The sequence below is a fragment of the Drosophila subpulchrella genome, chromosome 2L (genome assembly GCF_014743375.2).
Source record: "Drosophila subpulchrella strain 33 F10 #4 breed RU33 chromosome 2L, RU_Dsub_v1.1 Primary Assembly, whole genome shotgun sequence".
Taxonomy (NCBI): domain Eukaryota; kingdom Metazoa; phylum Arthropoda; class Insecta; order Diptera; family Drosophilidae; genus Drosophila; species Drosophila subpulchrella.
This window is the reverse complement of record NC_050610.1, coordinates 16,743,703-16,758,309: the sequence shown is the minus strand read 5'-3', so window position 1 is coordinate 16,758,309 and position 14,607 is coordinate 16,743,703. Positions and strand designations below refer to the sequence as shown.

Genomic DNA, 14,607 nt, shown 5'->3' with positions numbered 1-14,607 from the left:
CTCAGACGTTTGCCACTAAAGACAAGCCACAAAGTTATTTTGGAATTGTTTTTAGCATTTGTGCTTGATTTTAAGTTTGAGTTCCTGCCTGCAGAAATTTTGCGAGAATTCCTAGTTTCTTAGTGGTGCCTTGAGGGGCACTTGTATTGTTCAGTTAAATTTCTACCTTAGCTATACTGCCTTTACAACTTTTCGCACCTTTATTACTTTTCAGTTTCGTAGTTTATTAATTTGTTCTTCTCTATATGTACCAAAAGTATGCCAAATTCCCATGGTTTATGCAAATGAATGTCTTTTCGTGTGTGTATATATGTAAATGTTGTGTGATTGTTTAGTTCCATTTATTTATTGTTTTCCTAAGCTATGCATGACATGATGGGTATGCTTCTCTCGTAGTTAGTTGGGAAAATTTTCAGCTCAAAAAGTCGTTACCAAAAAATATGCACAAATTATTGACGAACGCAAAAAGGAGTCAACATTATTTGCATAAACCATTGGATCTATGTCTTGATATTTGAATTTATTTCGATATATTTTTATGCCTATATAAACCATGTTATTCCCTATGATTTTAATATTTTATTTTGCTTTTATGGCTTTTTCGTTTCATGTTATCCATTTTCATTTGGTTTGACAAAATATTTTTGTATTCTCTGCGCTAATTGCTGATAACGCTATGAACAAACCAACTCTCATATCCAAAAAAAAAAACAAAACCATGGCTATGCATCAACCAACAATGAACAACCCAATAAACAACCCAACCAACAAACAAATCAAATCAAAAACAAAACCAAAAAATCAATGCACACACAAATACGTTCCGTTCCCATCTATGTAATTAGTACCAGGTGCACCGCCTCGAAATATCACCGCCATTGCAACCAGCTCGACAACGATATCGCTTAACTGGCTGCCGCCGCCCGTCGAACGATCGAACGGTCGGATCATATACTATAAGGTGTTCTTCGTGGAGGTGGGTCGCGAAGACGACGAGGCCACCACAATGACCCTCAATATGACCAGCATTGTGCTCGACGAGCTGAAGCGCTGGACAGAGTACAAAATCTGGGTACTGGCCGGCACATCCGTCGGCGATGGGCCGCGATCCCATCCCATCATTTTGCGCACCCAAGAGGATGGTATGTATGCCAATAACGATCTTACCTATGCGTAAGTCCTATCGTAATTTTTCGTTTCCCCCTTTATACTTTACTTTATTTAAATTATGTTTTTACCTTACTCTTAATTTTACACTCATCCTAAGTTATGTTTTAGTCATTTTTTTTATCTCGTTATCCATTATCGTACCCCCTGAGAAAAAAAAATATCAACCTGAAACTAATCGAACGTATTTTGTACAATTTTTGAATTTTGATATCGGGAGCATTCACCACAGGAGCGGCTAAGCACTATGGAGCGTTATCTGATATTTATCAAGATATCTATATAATTTTTCAGTTCACAAATATTTATCTTTTTAACCAATTAGCTGTAAATATGCGTTTTGAAAACAGCTAGTTATTATTTGTAGTATTGTCAAGTATTATGATTTGAAAATTCAGAGGTCTGTCCGAAGACTGGCTAATCAGACCAGTTAAATTTTTGCTTAATATAAAAAAATTTAAATTCTATATTTTAGCCTTCCCGGCATTTTTCTTCTAGTCTGATCTTAAACCTATTTAAAAATATTTATAATACAAAGACCGTCCAGTTGTATAGGATCGCTAGGGATCCATTAACTATACATTTTCAATGCTAAGATACATATTTATGCTGTCTCTTAACATATACCATATATTATTTAGTTTTGATTTTATAATATTTTCCACCTTTCTTTACCTTATGATTTGTGAAAATTCGTTTGTATATTCAAATGAAATTTTAAAAACATCTACAAAATTTTCTTATTGGCACTATGAAATTGCATATTTTTTGGCGCAATTTTTGACTACTTTTTTGCACAAAATCTTCTATGAAAAAAGAAAATATCTCTTTTTAGAAAAACTCCTATGTATTGTGTACTATATGCAAGCAAAAATATTTTTGTTCCTTTTACTTCTTGACTCGCAATCGTCTCGAGAAATGCACAACACCAAGATATATCTTTAAATATAAATATAAAGAATCAAATTTTATAAATAAATATTTTTGAATATAATGCATCAATTGTTTGTGGTAATTTGTATAGCACCAAAAATCACCATGAACTCAATGTAATCTTTTTGTATTTTTGGCATTTTCATATAGTTTTTGTAAGCACAACACCAGCACACGAGCCTAATTCCCCCCAAAAACCTATACGCAAATTTGATTTTAGGTTGTTTGCATTAAATATTTTATTAAATTATTTGCATAATTAAATGTATGCAATTATAAATGTAAACACAACCCAGGTGGAGCCTAAGGAGGGGCTATAACCATAATAACTCCCGTTCCTGAACCCAATAAATTTCCCGCACATATTTCGTACATTTTTTTTTTGTATTCAAATGTTTACCCAAAGCAAATAGCGCAAAATGTTTCGCTCTATTTATTTATTATTTTTTTTTCCTCAGTTGGCGCTCACCTGCAAACACACCTTTGCCAATACATCTACATGTGTGATATTTACATAAATGCATACATATTTAATAACGTTTACAAAAGCTCGGTGTACTATAATTTTTGAGCCCTAGCCCAGTATACAGCTCTACCCCTATCTGTTTGGTTTTTGGCACACGGTTTTTGCACTTTTGTCACCAGTGGCAGCTCAACACATCCCACCACGAATGCCCCAAAAGCCCCGCAATGTCGCACGTTTTTAAATGGATTTTTGTTTTTTGTTTATTGCTATGCAAATAACGAACGCAGGCACAGCAAATGACAAATCCTTAAATTGATTTCTGCACAAAATTAACCGAACTTTTTATTTACGCACATAATTTTGTATATTTTGTGTTGTTTACCCATTTTATTAAGTTTTATTTGCAATCACCTGCATGTTTGCACAGTTAACACATTTGCATATTTGCACTTTTCATCGTTTGCCCCAACATCCCTTAAAATGTTTTTGTCCGATTGAAAATGGTTTTGGAGCTGTGAATTACTGTTCCGTATTTTTATTTCATGCATTCTTAATTTTTTTCCCAGCACTTCTGTGATGTTACCCATCAGAATATCACAGATCAAATGTATCCATTGAGTTTTCTATTTGAGTAAACCTGAACAGCCATGACCCAAATACATTATAGTATCCTTTTCACTCATAAATTCCGTTCAATAAAAAATCCATACATATCCAAACATCGTTTTAACCTACCTTCATTTGCTTGTTAGCCGTTAACTTGCTTGTTCAAAACAGAAAACAGTTTTCTTTATTAAGTACCTACTCAATTTGTGTGTTTCAAGAGCTCAACACCATCTGAGTGTGGTGGCCCATTCACTTCATTTTATTTTGGCTAAGCACTGTAAATTAAATGTACTTATTGTTAAGCACCTTAGTGTACGTCTCACTCGCTCTCTCACCCACTCGTTTATTGTGACACGCTCCTGGCATCTTTTAGCTCACTCTAGATGTTATAATAAGCTTAGAATTAAGTCTGCAGCACCGATAGCACCGCACCTTATGCACAGGCTCAAGCTGAGGCAAAAGCATACACAATGCGATCTAGAAGGACACGTAAATGAGTGAATGTTTCTGCAGAAAGTTTACAATCACTTGCAGGGCTGCTCAGAGAGAAATAATCGTGGGTTCGAAATTTAAGCGGATCTATAATAACTAAAGCTCGGTATAATAAAAATGTACGGGATTTTTAACCAGCCTTCAGCAGTATTTAATAAATAATGAATAGTATTTTCTAGTTCTAATAAATAAAAATAAAGAAACCACTTTTAATAAATTCTTAGTTGTCAAATGAAATAAGAAAACTGGTTTTAACAAGCTGTTCAACTAGTCGGCTACGTAATACCATAGTCCTAAGGAACGTGCCTAAACAAACAAACTTAAGGGATTTTTAACCAGCTTTCGGCAATATTAAATATAAAAAAAATATAGTTTTTTCTAGTTCTAATAGATAAAAAAAAAACAATTTTTAATAATTCCTTAGTCGTAAATTGAAAAACAAAAACTAGTTTTAACCAGCTGTTTAACCAGTCGGCTACTTAATACAATAGTTCTAAGAAACGTGCCTAAACTGAATATCAAAGTATTCCATTTTCGTTAATATAGTTAAATGAAATCCAACTCTTTAAGTAGGGATAGTTTTCTCTCTGTGCAAGACCCAGCAGCAGCAATAACAGCACCAAAGCACCGCAACGGCATTGAGCTATCTGTGACTGACTTGAATTTCGTTTTAATTGTACTCAATTTGGCATAACCGGAGGCGAACGGCCACATATCTCCAACCAAAGCCACCACCCTTCCACTTCCTTCTGTCGCACTTGTAGCCAGCGGCTCTCAAGCTGCAGTAGAAGCATCTGGGCCAGCATTAAAGGGTCAGCACATGGCAGTACTTTATGTACATGCCATTTTAACCATATTGTTTTTTTATACTAATTTTAATACCCAGTACCCGAAAAAATCTAATGGTATAATGTGTTCGGAATAGACTGCCTTTCTGACTTTATAAAATATATATATTTCTGATAATAAACTAGAAAATCTAAAATTTAAAACCTCTGCACAGCCTTAAGTTTGAAAGATAGAATCGTCGACCTTACTTCAAAACCTATATTTTTCTATTTACCAAACACATCCCAAATTTCATATCAATCATACGAGTTGTTCGGTACCAGGTATTCAATGGTCGGTACTCTCGACCATAACATTCTTCACTTGTCCTTTTTCTACTAATTTTTGTGTTTCGTATGTTGGGAGCGTATTTCGTTATGATGTGATGCGCTTGTTAGCTGCCACAGCACAAATGCAAATGCAAATGCATTCCACCTGTCTAAAGCTGGGCACTTGCTTTTCATTTTGTACCGCTCTTCGGGTTCTGGGTCTGGGAAAGATTCGTAAAGCAAGCAGCTACCCCTTTGTGCACCCAGACAGTTGCACACGTCCTGCCCACATATACACCAAAATATAAAACATACTATACTATATATATATGTTATATGGAATAAAATAAAATAAAAAATAAAGTTAAAAAATGAGCACCTCGAGCATTGGAAGCTTAGCACGCGCTCCTTGCTTCGTTTGTTCCATTCAGCACAGAAAAGGAGCACGGGAAAAAAAGGAATACAAAATAGAGAACACTTCTACGGTAGCATTTTAATTATTTTATATTTTTAGTGCACTGATGTGTGTGTGCGTTGGTGTGTGCGCAGGTGTATCTCGCACCTGGTGTGAATGGATGTGAAATGACAAAAAATGAGACAAAAATGCAGCATTTGACCCCTTCCATCTGCTGCTTTCGGCTGAAAAAGTTAAGCAGATGAGCTGCCAAGCTGCAGGACACTAATGAAGCATAATTTAACATTTTTCTGCTGCCAGTTGCATTTGAATAATTTGTATTATGCATTTATTTAACATTTTTAATGAACCCAAATGCAGTGATTGGGGGCAAGGAACCGCCAGGCAGCGAATCATTGTCTAAGTAATGAATGGTATACGTACAAAATTATCAAATATGAGATCTCAATTTAAAGAATATTTTAAATGAATATATTGGAAAGATACAACTCCATAAGCTATATACTTAGAAGTAGTTGATAACCAGTATTTTAGGGTATAATTAAGCTTTATAAATGTGTGTCATATTATCTTAAAATTTATTGAGGTAAGTTACTTGTAAAATTTAAGTTAACCCATAAATTATATTAATTGGGTGTTCTAAATCTACAAACTACCACATAATTTTGGAAAAAAATCAAAGTAAATTGAAAAATCATAAGAACACTGTACAGTATCAAAGCGGTGTGCCAACAAATATGTAGATTTTGTATCATGTTTTCCATCTTTAGTTGTTCACCTTTCCCTTTCTGGATTTTAACCACTTTTGTGCACTAGTAACCCTTTTTGGAATTGTATACTGTAAACTAAATACCTATATTTTATATCTTTTTTCACATACTATTAAAACAAAACCAAATAACTTTGCTTGGCCACTCGCACCTTGCACCAATTGCTCTGTTTCGTGCACCTTTTTTTGAATGCAAATCAAAATGGAAAAAAAAAACCAAAAACCAAAAAAAAAACAAAATCTTTTTGAAACTTTTTTGATGTGAATACGAAATTATTGCGAAATTTGATTTTTGAACGCAACCTTTAATGGATGGTGGTTTATATCCTAATATATAATACAAATAAAACATTTTAAAACTATTTAGAGAAAAAGAGTGAGTATATTTAATGGTTGACTATGTATTATGTTTAAGAATGCCCCATAGCAAAATACTATCTATACTATACATCTCTATTTCTATACCTATACTCTTTTCCCAAAAACATATTTTTGAATTGGTCCAGAAAGTTTTGACCGATAACTAAAAGAATTCACATCTCTTTTGTTTTTTGATATGTTTCTCTATTTCGACATTTTTTGAAAATCTTACCAAACCATTTAAGAGGTCGGCAAGGATTTTTAATGCTCTTAAATAAGCAGCATACGTGTATAGAAAAAATATATGAACTATTTTTTGATTTACCATTATATGTTTTTTGCACACAACCAAGTAACAACTTTTTGAATGCTTACATGTTTGTTTTTGCTAAGTGAAACGAGATGGACATCGAAATCCAAGTGTTTGCGATGGCCAACATTTTTTTGTGTACTTTTTTGCCACCATACTCCCTAAGTAATGGTCTATACTATCTTAAATAATACTATATCTAGGTATAAACTGCACCTCCTACTAAATTTTGAGCACCTATTGAGCAACCCCTACCACATACCAATTATTTAGCACCTAAGCAGCACTTTGGTTGTTTGGTTCCTCCAGTTCCGACTTTTAATTTAATTCGAATCTGTTTTTGTCTGTGATGTGGTGATGGCATTGACTTGGAACTAGGTTTGTTCTGGTACTACCACATATATTCTTGTATATGTATTACTCATAGGTTCTAAGCACCTAGTATAATAGAAGCCATAGTCTCCTGTCTGTAAACTAAAAATATATAATATAAGATCATGTACTACAGTGTTAAGTAAGTTAATGTTAATAACCTTAGGTCTTAAGTTAAGCTATCTATATATGTCTCCAGTTGTTTTCGCCCTTGTGAGTACCCTTAGCTAATCGCAATTTTCTTCGGCGTCGCATTTAGTGCCCGGAGATCCACAAGATGTTAAGGCCACGCCCTTGAACTCCACATCGATACATGTCAGTTGGAAACCGCCACTCGAAAAGGATCGCAATGGTATTATTCGTGGCTATCACATACATGCTCAGGAGCTGAGAGATGAGGTGAGTTTTCTGTCTCTTAAGGGAGAACTAGGAAAGATTAACAAGATTAGAGTTAACAGATTACAGACATTCGAAATTAACTTTTTTTAACCGTTGGTATATCCAAAAAACCATGTTTTTTGTGGATAGCCCAAGAACAGCTTCTTAAAAACCATAATCAAATAAAATCGAATTTGAAAAGTTAATTTGTATTTGCTTATAATCATCTCTATTTGACATTTTCAAACAGGGCAAGGGTTTCCTCAACGAACCCTTTAAATTCGATGTGGTGGACATGCTGGAGTTCAATGTCACTGGCCTGCAGCCGGATACCAAGTACTCCATCCAGGTGGCCGCATTGACCCGCAAAGGCGATGGCGACCGGAGTGCAGCGATTGTGGTGAAAACCCCTGGCGGAGTGCCAGTTCGGCCAACGGTGAGTCTGAAGATCATGGAGCGGGAACCGATCGTGTCCATCGAACTGGAGTGGGAGCGTCCGGCGCAGACCTATGGTGAATTGCGTGGCTATCGACTTCGATGGGGCGTCAAGGATCAGTCTTTGAAGGAGGAGATGCTATCGGGACCCCAGATGACCAAGAAGCGCTTCGACAACCTGGAACGCGGAGTGGAGTATGAATTTCGGGTGGCGGGCAGTAATCACATCGGTATCGGTCAGGAGACGGTAAAAATATTCCAGACACCAGAAGGCACACCCGGCGGACCGCCCTCGAACATCACCATACGCTTCCAAACTCCGGATGTTCTGTGCGTTACGTGGGATCCACCTACCAGGGAACATCGGAATGGCATAATCACCCGCTATGATGTCCAGTTCCACAAGAAAATCGATCATGGCCTTGGTTCTGAGAGGAATATGACGCTCCGCAAGGCGGTTTTCACAAATCTGGAGGAGAACACCGAGTACATCTTCCGGGTGAGGGCCTATACGAAACAGGGAGCCGGTCCCTTCAGTGACAAGTTGGTCGTGGAGACGGAACGCGACATGGGCCGGGCACCTATGTCCCTGCAAGCGGAGGCCACCTCCGAGCAAACGGCGGAGATTTGGTGGGAGCCGGTGACGAGTCGAGGCAAGTTGCTTGGCTACAAAATTTTTTACACCATGACCGCCGTCGAGGATCTGGACGACTGGCAAACGAAGACGGTTGGCCTGACGGAATCCGCTGATCTGGTCAATCTGGAGAAGTTTGCCCAATATGCCGTGGCCATTGCGGCGAGGTTCAAGAACGGATTGGGACGTCTTAGCGAGAAGGTGACGGTAAGGATTAAGCCGGAGGATGTGCCCCTTAATCTTCGTGCCCACGATGTCAGCACCCATTCAATGACGTTGAGTTGGTCGCCACCCATTCGGCTAACTCCGGTTAACTACAAGATCAGCTTCGATGCCATGAAGGTGTTTGTGGACTCACAGGGATTTTCGCAGACCCAGATCGTTCCCAAGCGCGAGATCATCCTGAAGCACTATGTGAAGACCCACACGATAAACGAACTGAGTCCCTTTACCACGTACAATGTGAACGTGAGTGCCATTCCATCGGATTATTCATACCGTCCGCCCACCAAGATCACGGTGACCACCCAAATGGCAGCTCCACAGCCGATGGTCAAGCCGGATTTCTATGGTGTGGTCAATGGCGAGGAGATTCTGGTGATACTGCCACAGGCCTCGGAGGAATATGGACCCATCTCGCACTATTACTTGGTGGTGGTGCCGGAGGACAAGTCAAATCTGCACAAAATACCCGATCAGTTCCTCACCGACGATCTGCTGCCGGGTAGGAACAAACCAGAGCGTCCTAATGCCCCCTACATTGCGGCTAAGTTTCCACAGCGTTCCATACCCTTCACCTTCCACCTAGGATCGGGTGATGACTACCATAACTTTACCAATCGTAAGCTGGAGCGGGAGAAGCGTTACCGCATCTTTGTGCGGGCTGTGGTGGACACGCCGCAGAAGCATCTCTACACCTCCAGTCCCTTCTCAGAGTTCCTATCGCTGGACATGCGGGAAGCTCCGCCAGGTGAGCGGCCCCACCGCCCCGATCCCAATTGGCCCGCGGAGCCGGAGGTGTCAGTGAATCGCAACAAGGACGAACCAGAGATCTTGTGGGTGGTGCTCCCGCTAATGGTATCCACTTTCATCGTGTCCACCGCGTTGATTGTTCTCTGTGTGGTGAAACGTCGCCGTCAGCCATGCAAAACCCCGGATCAAGCGGCCGTTACTCGACCCTTGATGGCCGCCGATTTGGGAGCCGGACCAACTCCTAGCGATCCCGTTGACATGAGGCGTCTTAACTTCCAGACACCCGGCATGATTTCCCATCCGCCCATACCCATTTCGGAATTCGCTAACCATATCGAACGACTCAAAGCCAACGACAATCAGAAGTTCTCGCAGGAGTATGAGAGCATTGAGCCGGGACAGCAATTCACCTGGGACAACTCCAACCTGGAGCACAATAAATCGAAGAATCGCTATGCCAATGTCACCGCCTACGATCATTCCCGTGTCCAGTTGCCGCCAGTGGAGGGCGTGGTTGGATCGGACTACATCAATGCCAACTACTGTGATGGCTATCGGAAGCACAACGCCTATGTGGCCACCCAGGGACCGCTGCAGGAGACCTTTGTGGACTTCTGGCGCATGTGCTGGGAATTGAAAACGGCCACCATTGTGATGATGACGCGACTGGAGGAGCGAACACGCATCAAGTGCGACCAGTATTGGCCCACTCGCGGAACGGAGACCTATGGCCAGATCTTTGTGACCATCACGGAGACGCAGGAGCTGGCCACGTACAGCATACGGACGTTCCAGTTGTGCCGGCAGGGCTTCAACGATCGGCGCGAGATCAAGCAGCTGCAGTTCACCGCCTGGCCGGATCATGGGGTGCCCGATCATCCGGCTCCGTTCCTGCAGTTCCTGCGCCGGTGTCGCGCTCTCACGCCACCGGAATCCGGACCCGTGATCGTTCACTGCTCGGCGGGAGTGGGTCGAACCGGCTGCTACATCGTCATCGATTCGATGCTGGAGCGAATGAAGCACGAGAAGATCATCGATATCTATGGGCATGTCACGTGCCTGAGGGCGCAACGCAACTATATGGTTCAGACGGAGGATCAGTACATTTTCATCCATGACGCCATCATTGAGGCCATCATCTGTGGCATGACGGAGGTGCCGGCCCGCAACCTGCACACGCACCTGCAAAAGCTACTGATCACGGAGCCCGGCGAGAGCATCTCCGGCATGGAGGTGGAGTTCAAGAAGCTGTCCAATGTCAAGATGGACTCGTCCAAGTTCGTAACGGCCAATCTGCCGTGCAACAAGCACAAGAACCGCCTGGTCCACATTCTGCCATACGAATCGAGTCGTGTCTACCTGACCCCCATCCATGGAATCGAGGGCAGCGACTATGTCAACGCCAGCTTCATTGACGGCTATCGCTACCGATCGGCCTATATCGCCGCCCAGGGTCCTGTGCAGGATGCAGCAGAGGATTTCTGGCGCATGCTCTGGGAGCACAACTCCACCATTGTGGTCATGCTGACCAAGCTCAAGGAAATGGGCAGGGTAAGTTAACCACACTCATTTGTATTTTCTGGATTATAGATTCAGTAGTAATTTAGTTTAAGACTAAATCCTCAACCTTAGCCTCATATAAACTAATGCTTTTTCTTTTCACAGGAGAAGTGCTTCCAATACTGGCCTCATGAGCGGTCCGTGCGCTATCAGTATTATGTCGTGGATCCCATCGCTGAGTACAACATGCCGCAGTATAAGCTGCGTGAGTTTAAGGTGAGTTTAATATACTTTATTTAATAATAAATAACTGGAAAACAAATAAATCCTCTTTGTCTGTAGGTAACTGATGCTCGAGATGGATCCTCGCGCACGGTGCGCCAGTTCCAGTTCATCGATTGGCCGGAGCAGGGGGTGCCCAAGTCGGGCGAAGGCTTCATTGACTTCATCGGACAGGTGCACAAGACCAAGGAACAGTTTGGCCAGGATGGACCCATCACCGTGCACTGTTCAGCGGGCGTGGGACGTTCGGGTGTCTTCATCACACTGAGCATCGTTCTAGAGCGGATGCAGTACGAGGGAGTGCTGGATGTCTTCCAGACAGTGCGCATCCTGCGTTCCCAGCGACCGGCTATGGTGCAAACCGAGGTGGGTTTCACACAAGATTTTTAATAGACGCATGGAGAATTTACATCTGTTGTTTTTACTAATTTAGGATCAATATCACTTCTGCTATCGCGCTGCATTGGAGTACTTGGGCTCATTCGACAACTATGCCAACTGAGCTGAAAACTCATCGACCCTGCGTTCGTTGCATACTTATTTCGAACTCTACGCATAATACGCATTTACGATATACACGGATATCATAACTCTAAAGTATTATAGCCAGCTACTGCCCACACTTACTTAATACACCTATACTTATATACGTGGACATGTTTAGTTGATAAGCGCACCCCCCGCCCGATGGTTATGTTGCAATTACGATTACTTTGGGGTCTCGATCTTTCACTAAGTTTGATTTTATTGATAATGTAAACTTAAAAAGACTGTTACACGTTTAATTATCAGAAATTTATATATCAGCCCATATGCACTTCTATATGTGCATCAAGATTTTGCTCGCTAATGGAGGAGGAAGTCAATCAACTTGTTGTTCGTGGAACTGCCACCAGAATGGCCATGAATGGGGCGGACCACTGGAAACCGATACATATTTGAACTAAGGACTTGGTAGCTATTAGTCTTACCGCCTAAATCAAATCTCGAAAGCATGGATAGGGTCGAAAGTAGAAGCCATTTGATTTAAATCGCAATCTTCTGGCGAATTGGCAGCAAATTCCAATTGCCATTATAATATATAAACGTATGAGTAATACAATCAATCAAATAACGCTATGTTAATCAGTTTTTATGCCTAGGTTGTTGGAAACCAGTATAAACAATCCGTGCAATTAGTCAAAAGTCTTGCATAGTGCATATTCTATAAGGCAGCTAGATTCTAAAATAAGTTTTCAAACACGACTTAAGTTTTGATCTCCCCTATAATAAATGACGAATTTGAAGGACTGATCGATGTCTTGGTAGCTAACAGACGGTTCTAATTCTTAAAACCGATAGGAGACACAGACGCAACTTCCAGCTAAGCAGCTAATTGAAACTTTAACCTCATTCCCACAACTTCTATTCAGTTCCCCAGTACATTCCTGTATATACCACAGTCGATACCCAAGCTAGCCACGTATGTATGTGTAATTTAGATCGAAAAGCTAAACAATTATTGTACCTAAGGTGTATGAAGGCATAGATATTAACCAAGCGAACAGATTAGAATGATAACTGTAGATATGTACTGTAGCATATAATTTTTACCATAAAATAAAGCAAAACCAGCAAAAAAAAAACATAAATCAAGACATTGGCAATAGGTGTTAAGGTACATAATAATGTATATAACTGATAAGCTGTTTTGCAGAACGTTTAAATTCGGCCTCGTATTTATACATAAATATATACAAAAAGTTAGCAAGCAAATGCTTAAAAGCAAACACTAAATTATTAGCTGAAACACATGTTAAACAACAATAGTCATATGTAAACTAAATATTTATACGGAATAAAAGTATTTGTTATAACAACTTTAGCGCGTTGCCCCTGCCAATTGGATCGGATGTGTTAGGAAGTAGTAAATTTTGCGGCGATGTTGGCCGGCTGGGCATGTTTGGGATGAAACGAGAGATACTAAATTAAACTATAGCGCTAGCAACAATAGATGTCTAGATAAAGGTACCCACGCAGAGTGTTGCAATCGTATTAAACTTAACATATAAATCAATTGAAAAGTACGAATATATTGTATATTACACAAATTTGTCGGCTTGTCAAATTTTGTTAAAATATAAATTGTTTTATATGTTTTACCAAATAGAAAGATATAACAATTTTAAATGTAACATGATACACAGACAAGCAAACAATATAATGATTATACTAATCGAGAAACAGATGAGCGTATGTATTTCGCATTAATTTATGATTAAGAATATCATATTACGTTTAATAATACCATACAATTAATTTATCATTTTCAAAAAACTGCAAAACCGAATGACAAGAAATAATAAAAGATGAAATAAAAGAAAGTAAGAGACTTTTTGTTTTAAGTGTACTGGCTTCCGCTTTCATTTGTTGCCAAACGTATTAGCTTCTATCGACTCTTCTCTCTTTGTGATGCTGATAAGGAGATTTCATCATTCTAGATCATGATCGCTCTCCTCTTCTGCCGAAGTCAATTTCACATTTCATATCAATTCAATACTAATACATTAATGAAGAGGCGATTCGTTATGTGTGGCAAGGGTATAAAAATCCGAAGTCTGTTCCAAAATTTTTGAGTCGAATTAAGTCATGACGAAGATGCGGTGCACATTTATATTTTTGCTCTCTGTTTTGGTATGTATTAAAAAAAAAACTGATTCTTTATTGAATCGTATGCATATTCCGCAGAGCCTTACCTGTGCTGCACCTCCAAGATCGCAAAAGGAGATCCTGTCTCAATTCTTTCGCTATGCCGAGACCATTCGTGGCATTCATATTCACAATATGCTGGGCGCCTTAGTTAATGTTTTGCAGCAGATAGTGGATAGTGTGCCGGTTGAGGAACGTGGACCGGGAACATCTGTCCAACAGAGCTATATTAACCGCGGCAGGAACCTCCTTCAGCATGGCTCTACTGCTGAGAAATATGAACACATCTACGGTCAACCAGGCGATGATCTAAATGACAGCTTATCTGAGTTTCAAAAAACTGAAATGTCCCGTATCGCATCAAAGGGCTATCCCAGTGAAGTCACCAAGGAGTATGAGAAATTGCATAATAAATTTACGGAAGGTGCCACCCAAATGAAAACGAAACTGACTCTGGCAACCATAGCCCAGGAAAGTGAGGTTTTTAATGCGATTAACAAATACATAACTTCTAATGATGTTCAGCAACATGAAACCCTCATAAAAGAAGTCCTGAGATTCAAAAATAAGTACTAAACGACTGTAATAAAATAAAACCAATTTAATACACCTTTTTTTAATGCAATTTGATTTGCTCTTAATTATCAACTTAGTATAATAAAATTGTTGTCATGGCTTCCAAATTATTATAGGGTAATAGCTTTTAAATTTTTCAATTGCTTGATAAGAGA

The 14,607-nt window shown here is 39.9% G+C and overlaps 2 protein-coding genes across 13 annotated transcripts in view; both read left to right on the top strand.

Moving 5' to 3' along the window:
• LOC119548636 (tyrosine-protein phosphatase Lar) overlaps window positions 1-12,307 on the top strand; it is a 125,109-nt gene extending 112,802 nt beyond the window's left edge. For 5 of the 12 annotated variants that reach the window (XM_037856030.1, XM_037856032.1, XM_037856026.1 and 2 more), the window contains 7 exons: window positions 846-1,142; window positions 6,313-6,321; window positions 7,247-7,386; window positions 7,616-10,957; window positions 11,072-11,182; window positions 11,249-11,554; window positions 11,622-12,307. In XM_037856030.1, the coding sequence (XP_037711958.1) occupies window positions 846-1,142; window positions 6,313-6,321; window positions 7,247-7,386; window positions 7,616-10,957; window positions 11,072-11,182; window positions 11,249-11,554; window positions 11,622-11,690 (4,274 nt within the window). In that variant the 3' untranslated portion in view covers window positions 11,691-12,307. The remainder of the gene's footprint in view (window positions 1-845; window positions 1,143-6,312; window positions 6,322-7,246; window positions 7,387-7,615; window positions 10,958-11,071; window positions 11,183-11,248; window positions 11,555-11,621) is intronic. The other 7 variants (XM_037856033.1, XM_037856029.1, XM_037856031.1 and 4 more) reach the window with 2 other exon arrangements.
• Window positions 12,308-13,813: 1,506 nt separating this feature from the next.
• On the top strand, window positions 13,814-14,501 carry LOC119546433. The gene is made up of 2 exons (XM_037852701.1): window positions 13,814-13,861; window positions 13,916-14,501. The coding sequence occupies exons 1-2, from the start codon at window positions 13,817-13,819 to the stop codon at window positions 14,450-14,452; spliced, it is 582 nt and encodes a 193-aa protein (XP_037708629.1). The 5' UTR covers window positions 13,814-13,816; the 3' UTR covers window positions 14,453-14,501.
• Window positions 14,502-14,607: the final 106 nt, after the last annotated feature.

Coding starts and splice junctions, on each gene's coding strand:
- LOC119546433 (XM_037852701.1), top strand. CDS start 13,817: ATGACGAAGATGCGGTGCACATTTATATTTTTGCTCTCTGTTTTG. Junction 13,862..13,915: donor TATTTTTGCTCTCTGTTTTG/GTATGTATTAAA, acceptor CATATTCCGCAG/AGCCTTACCTGTGCTGCACC.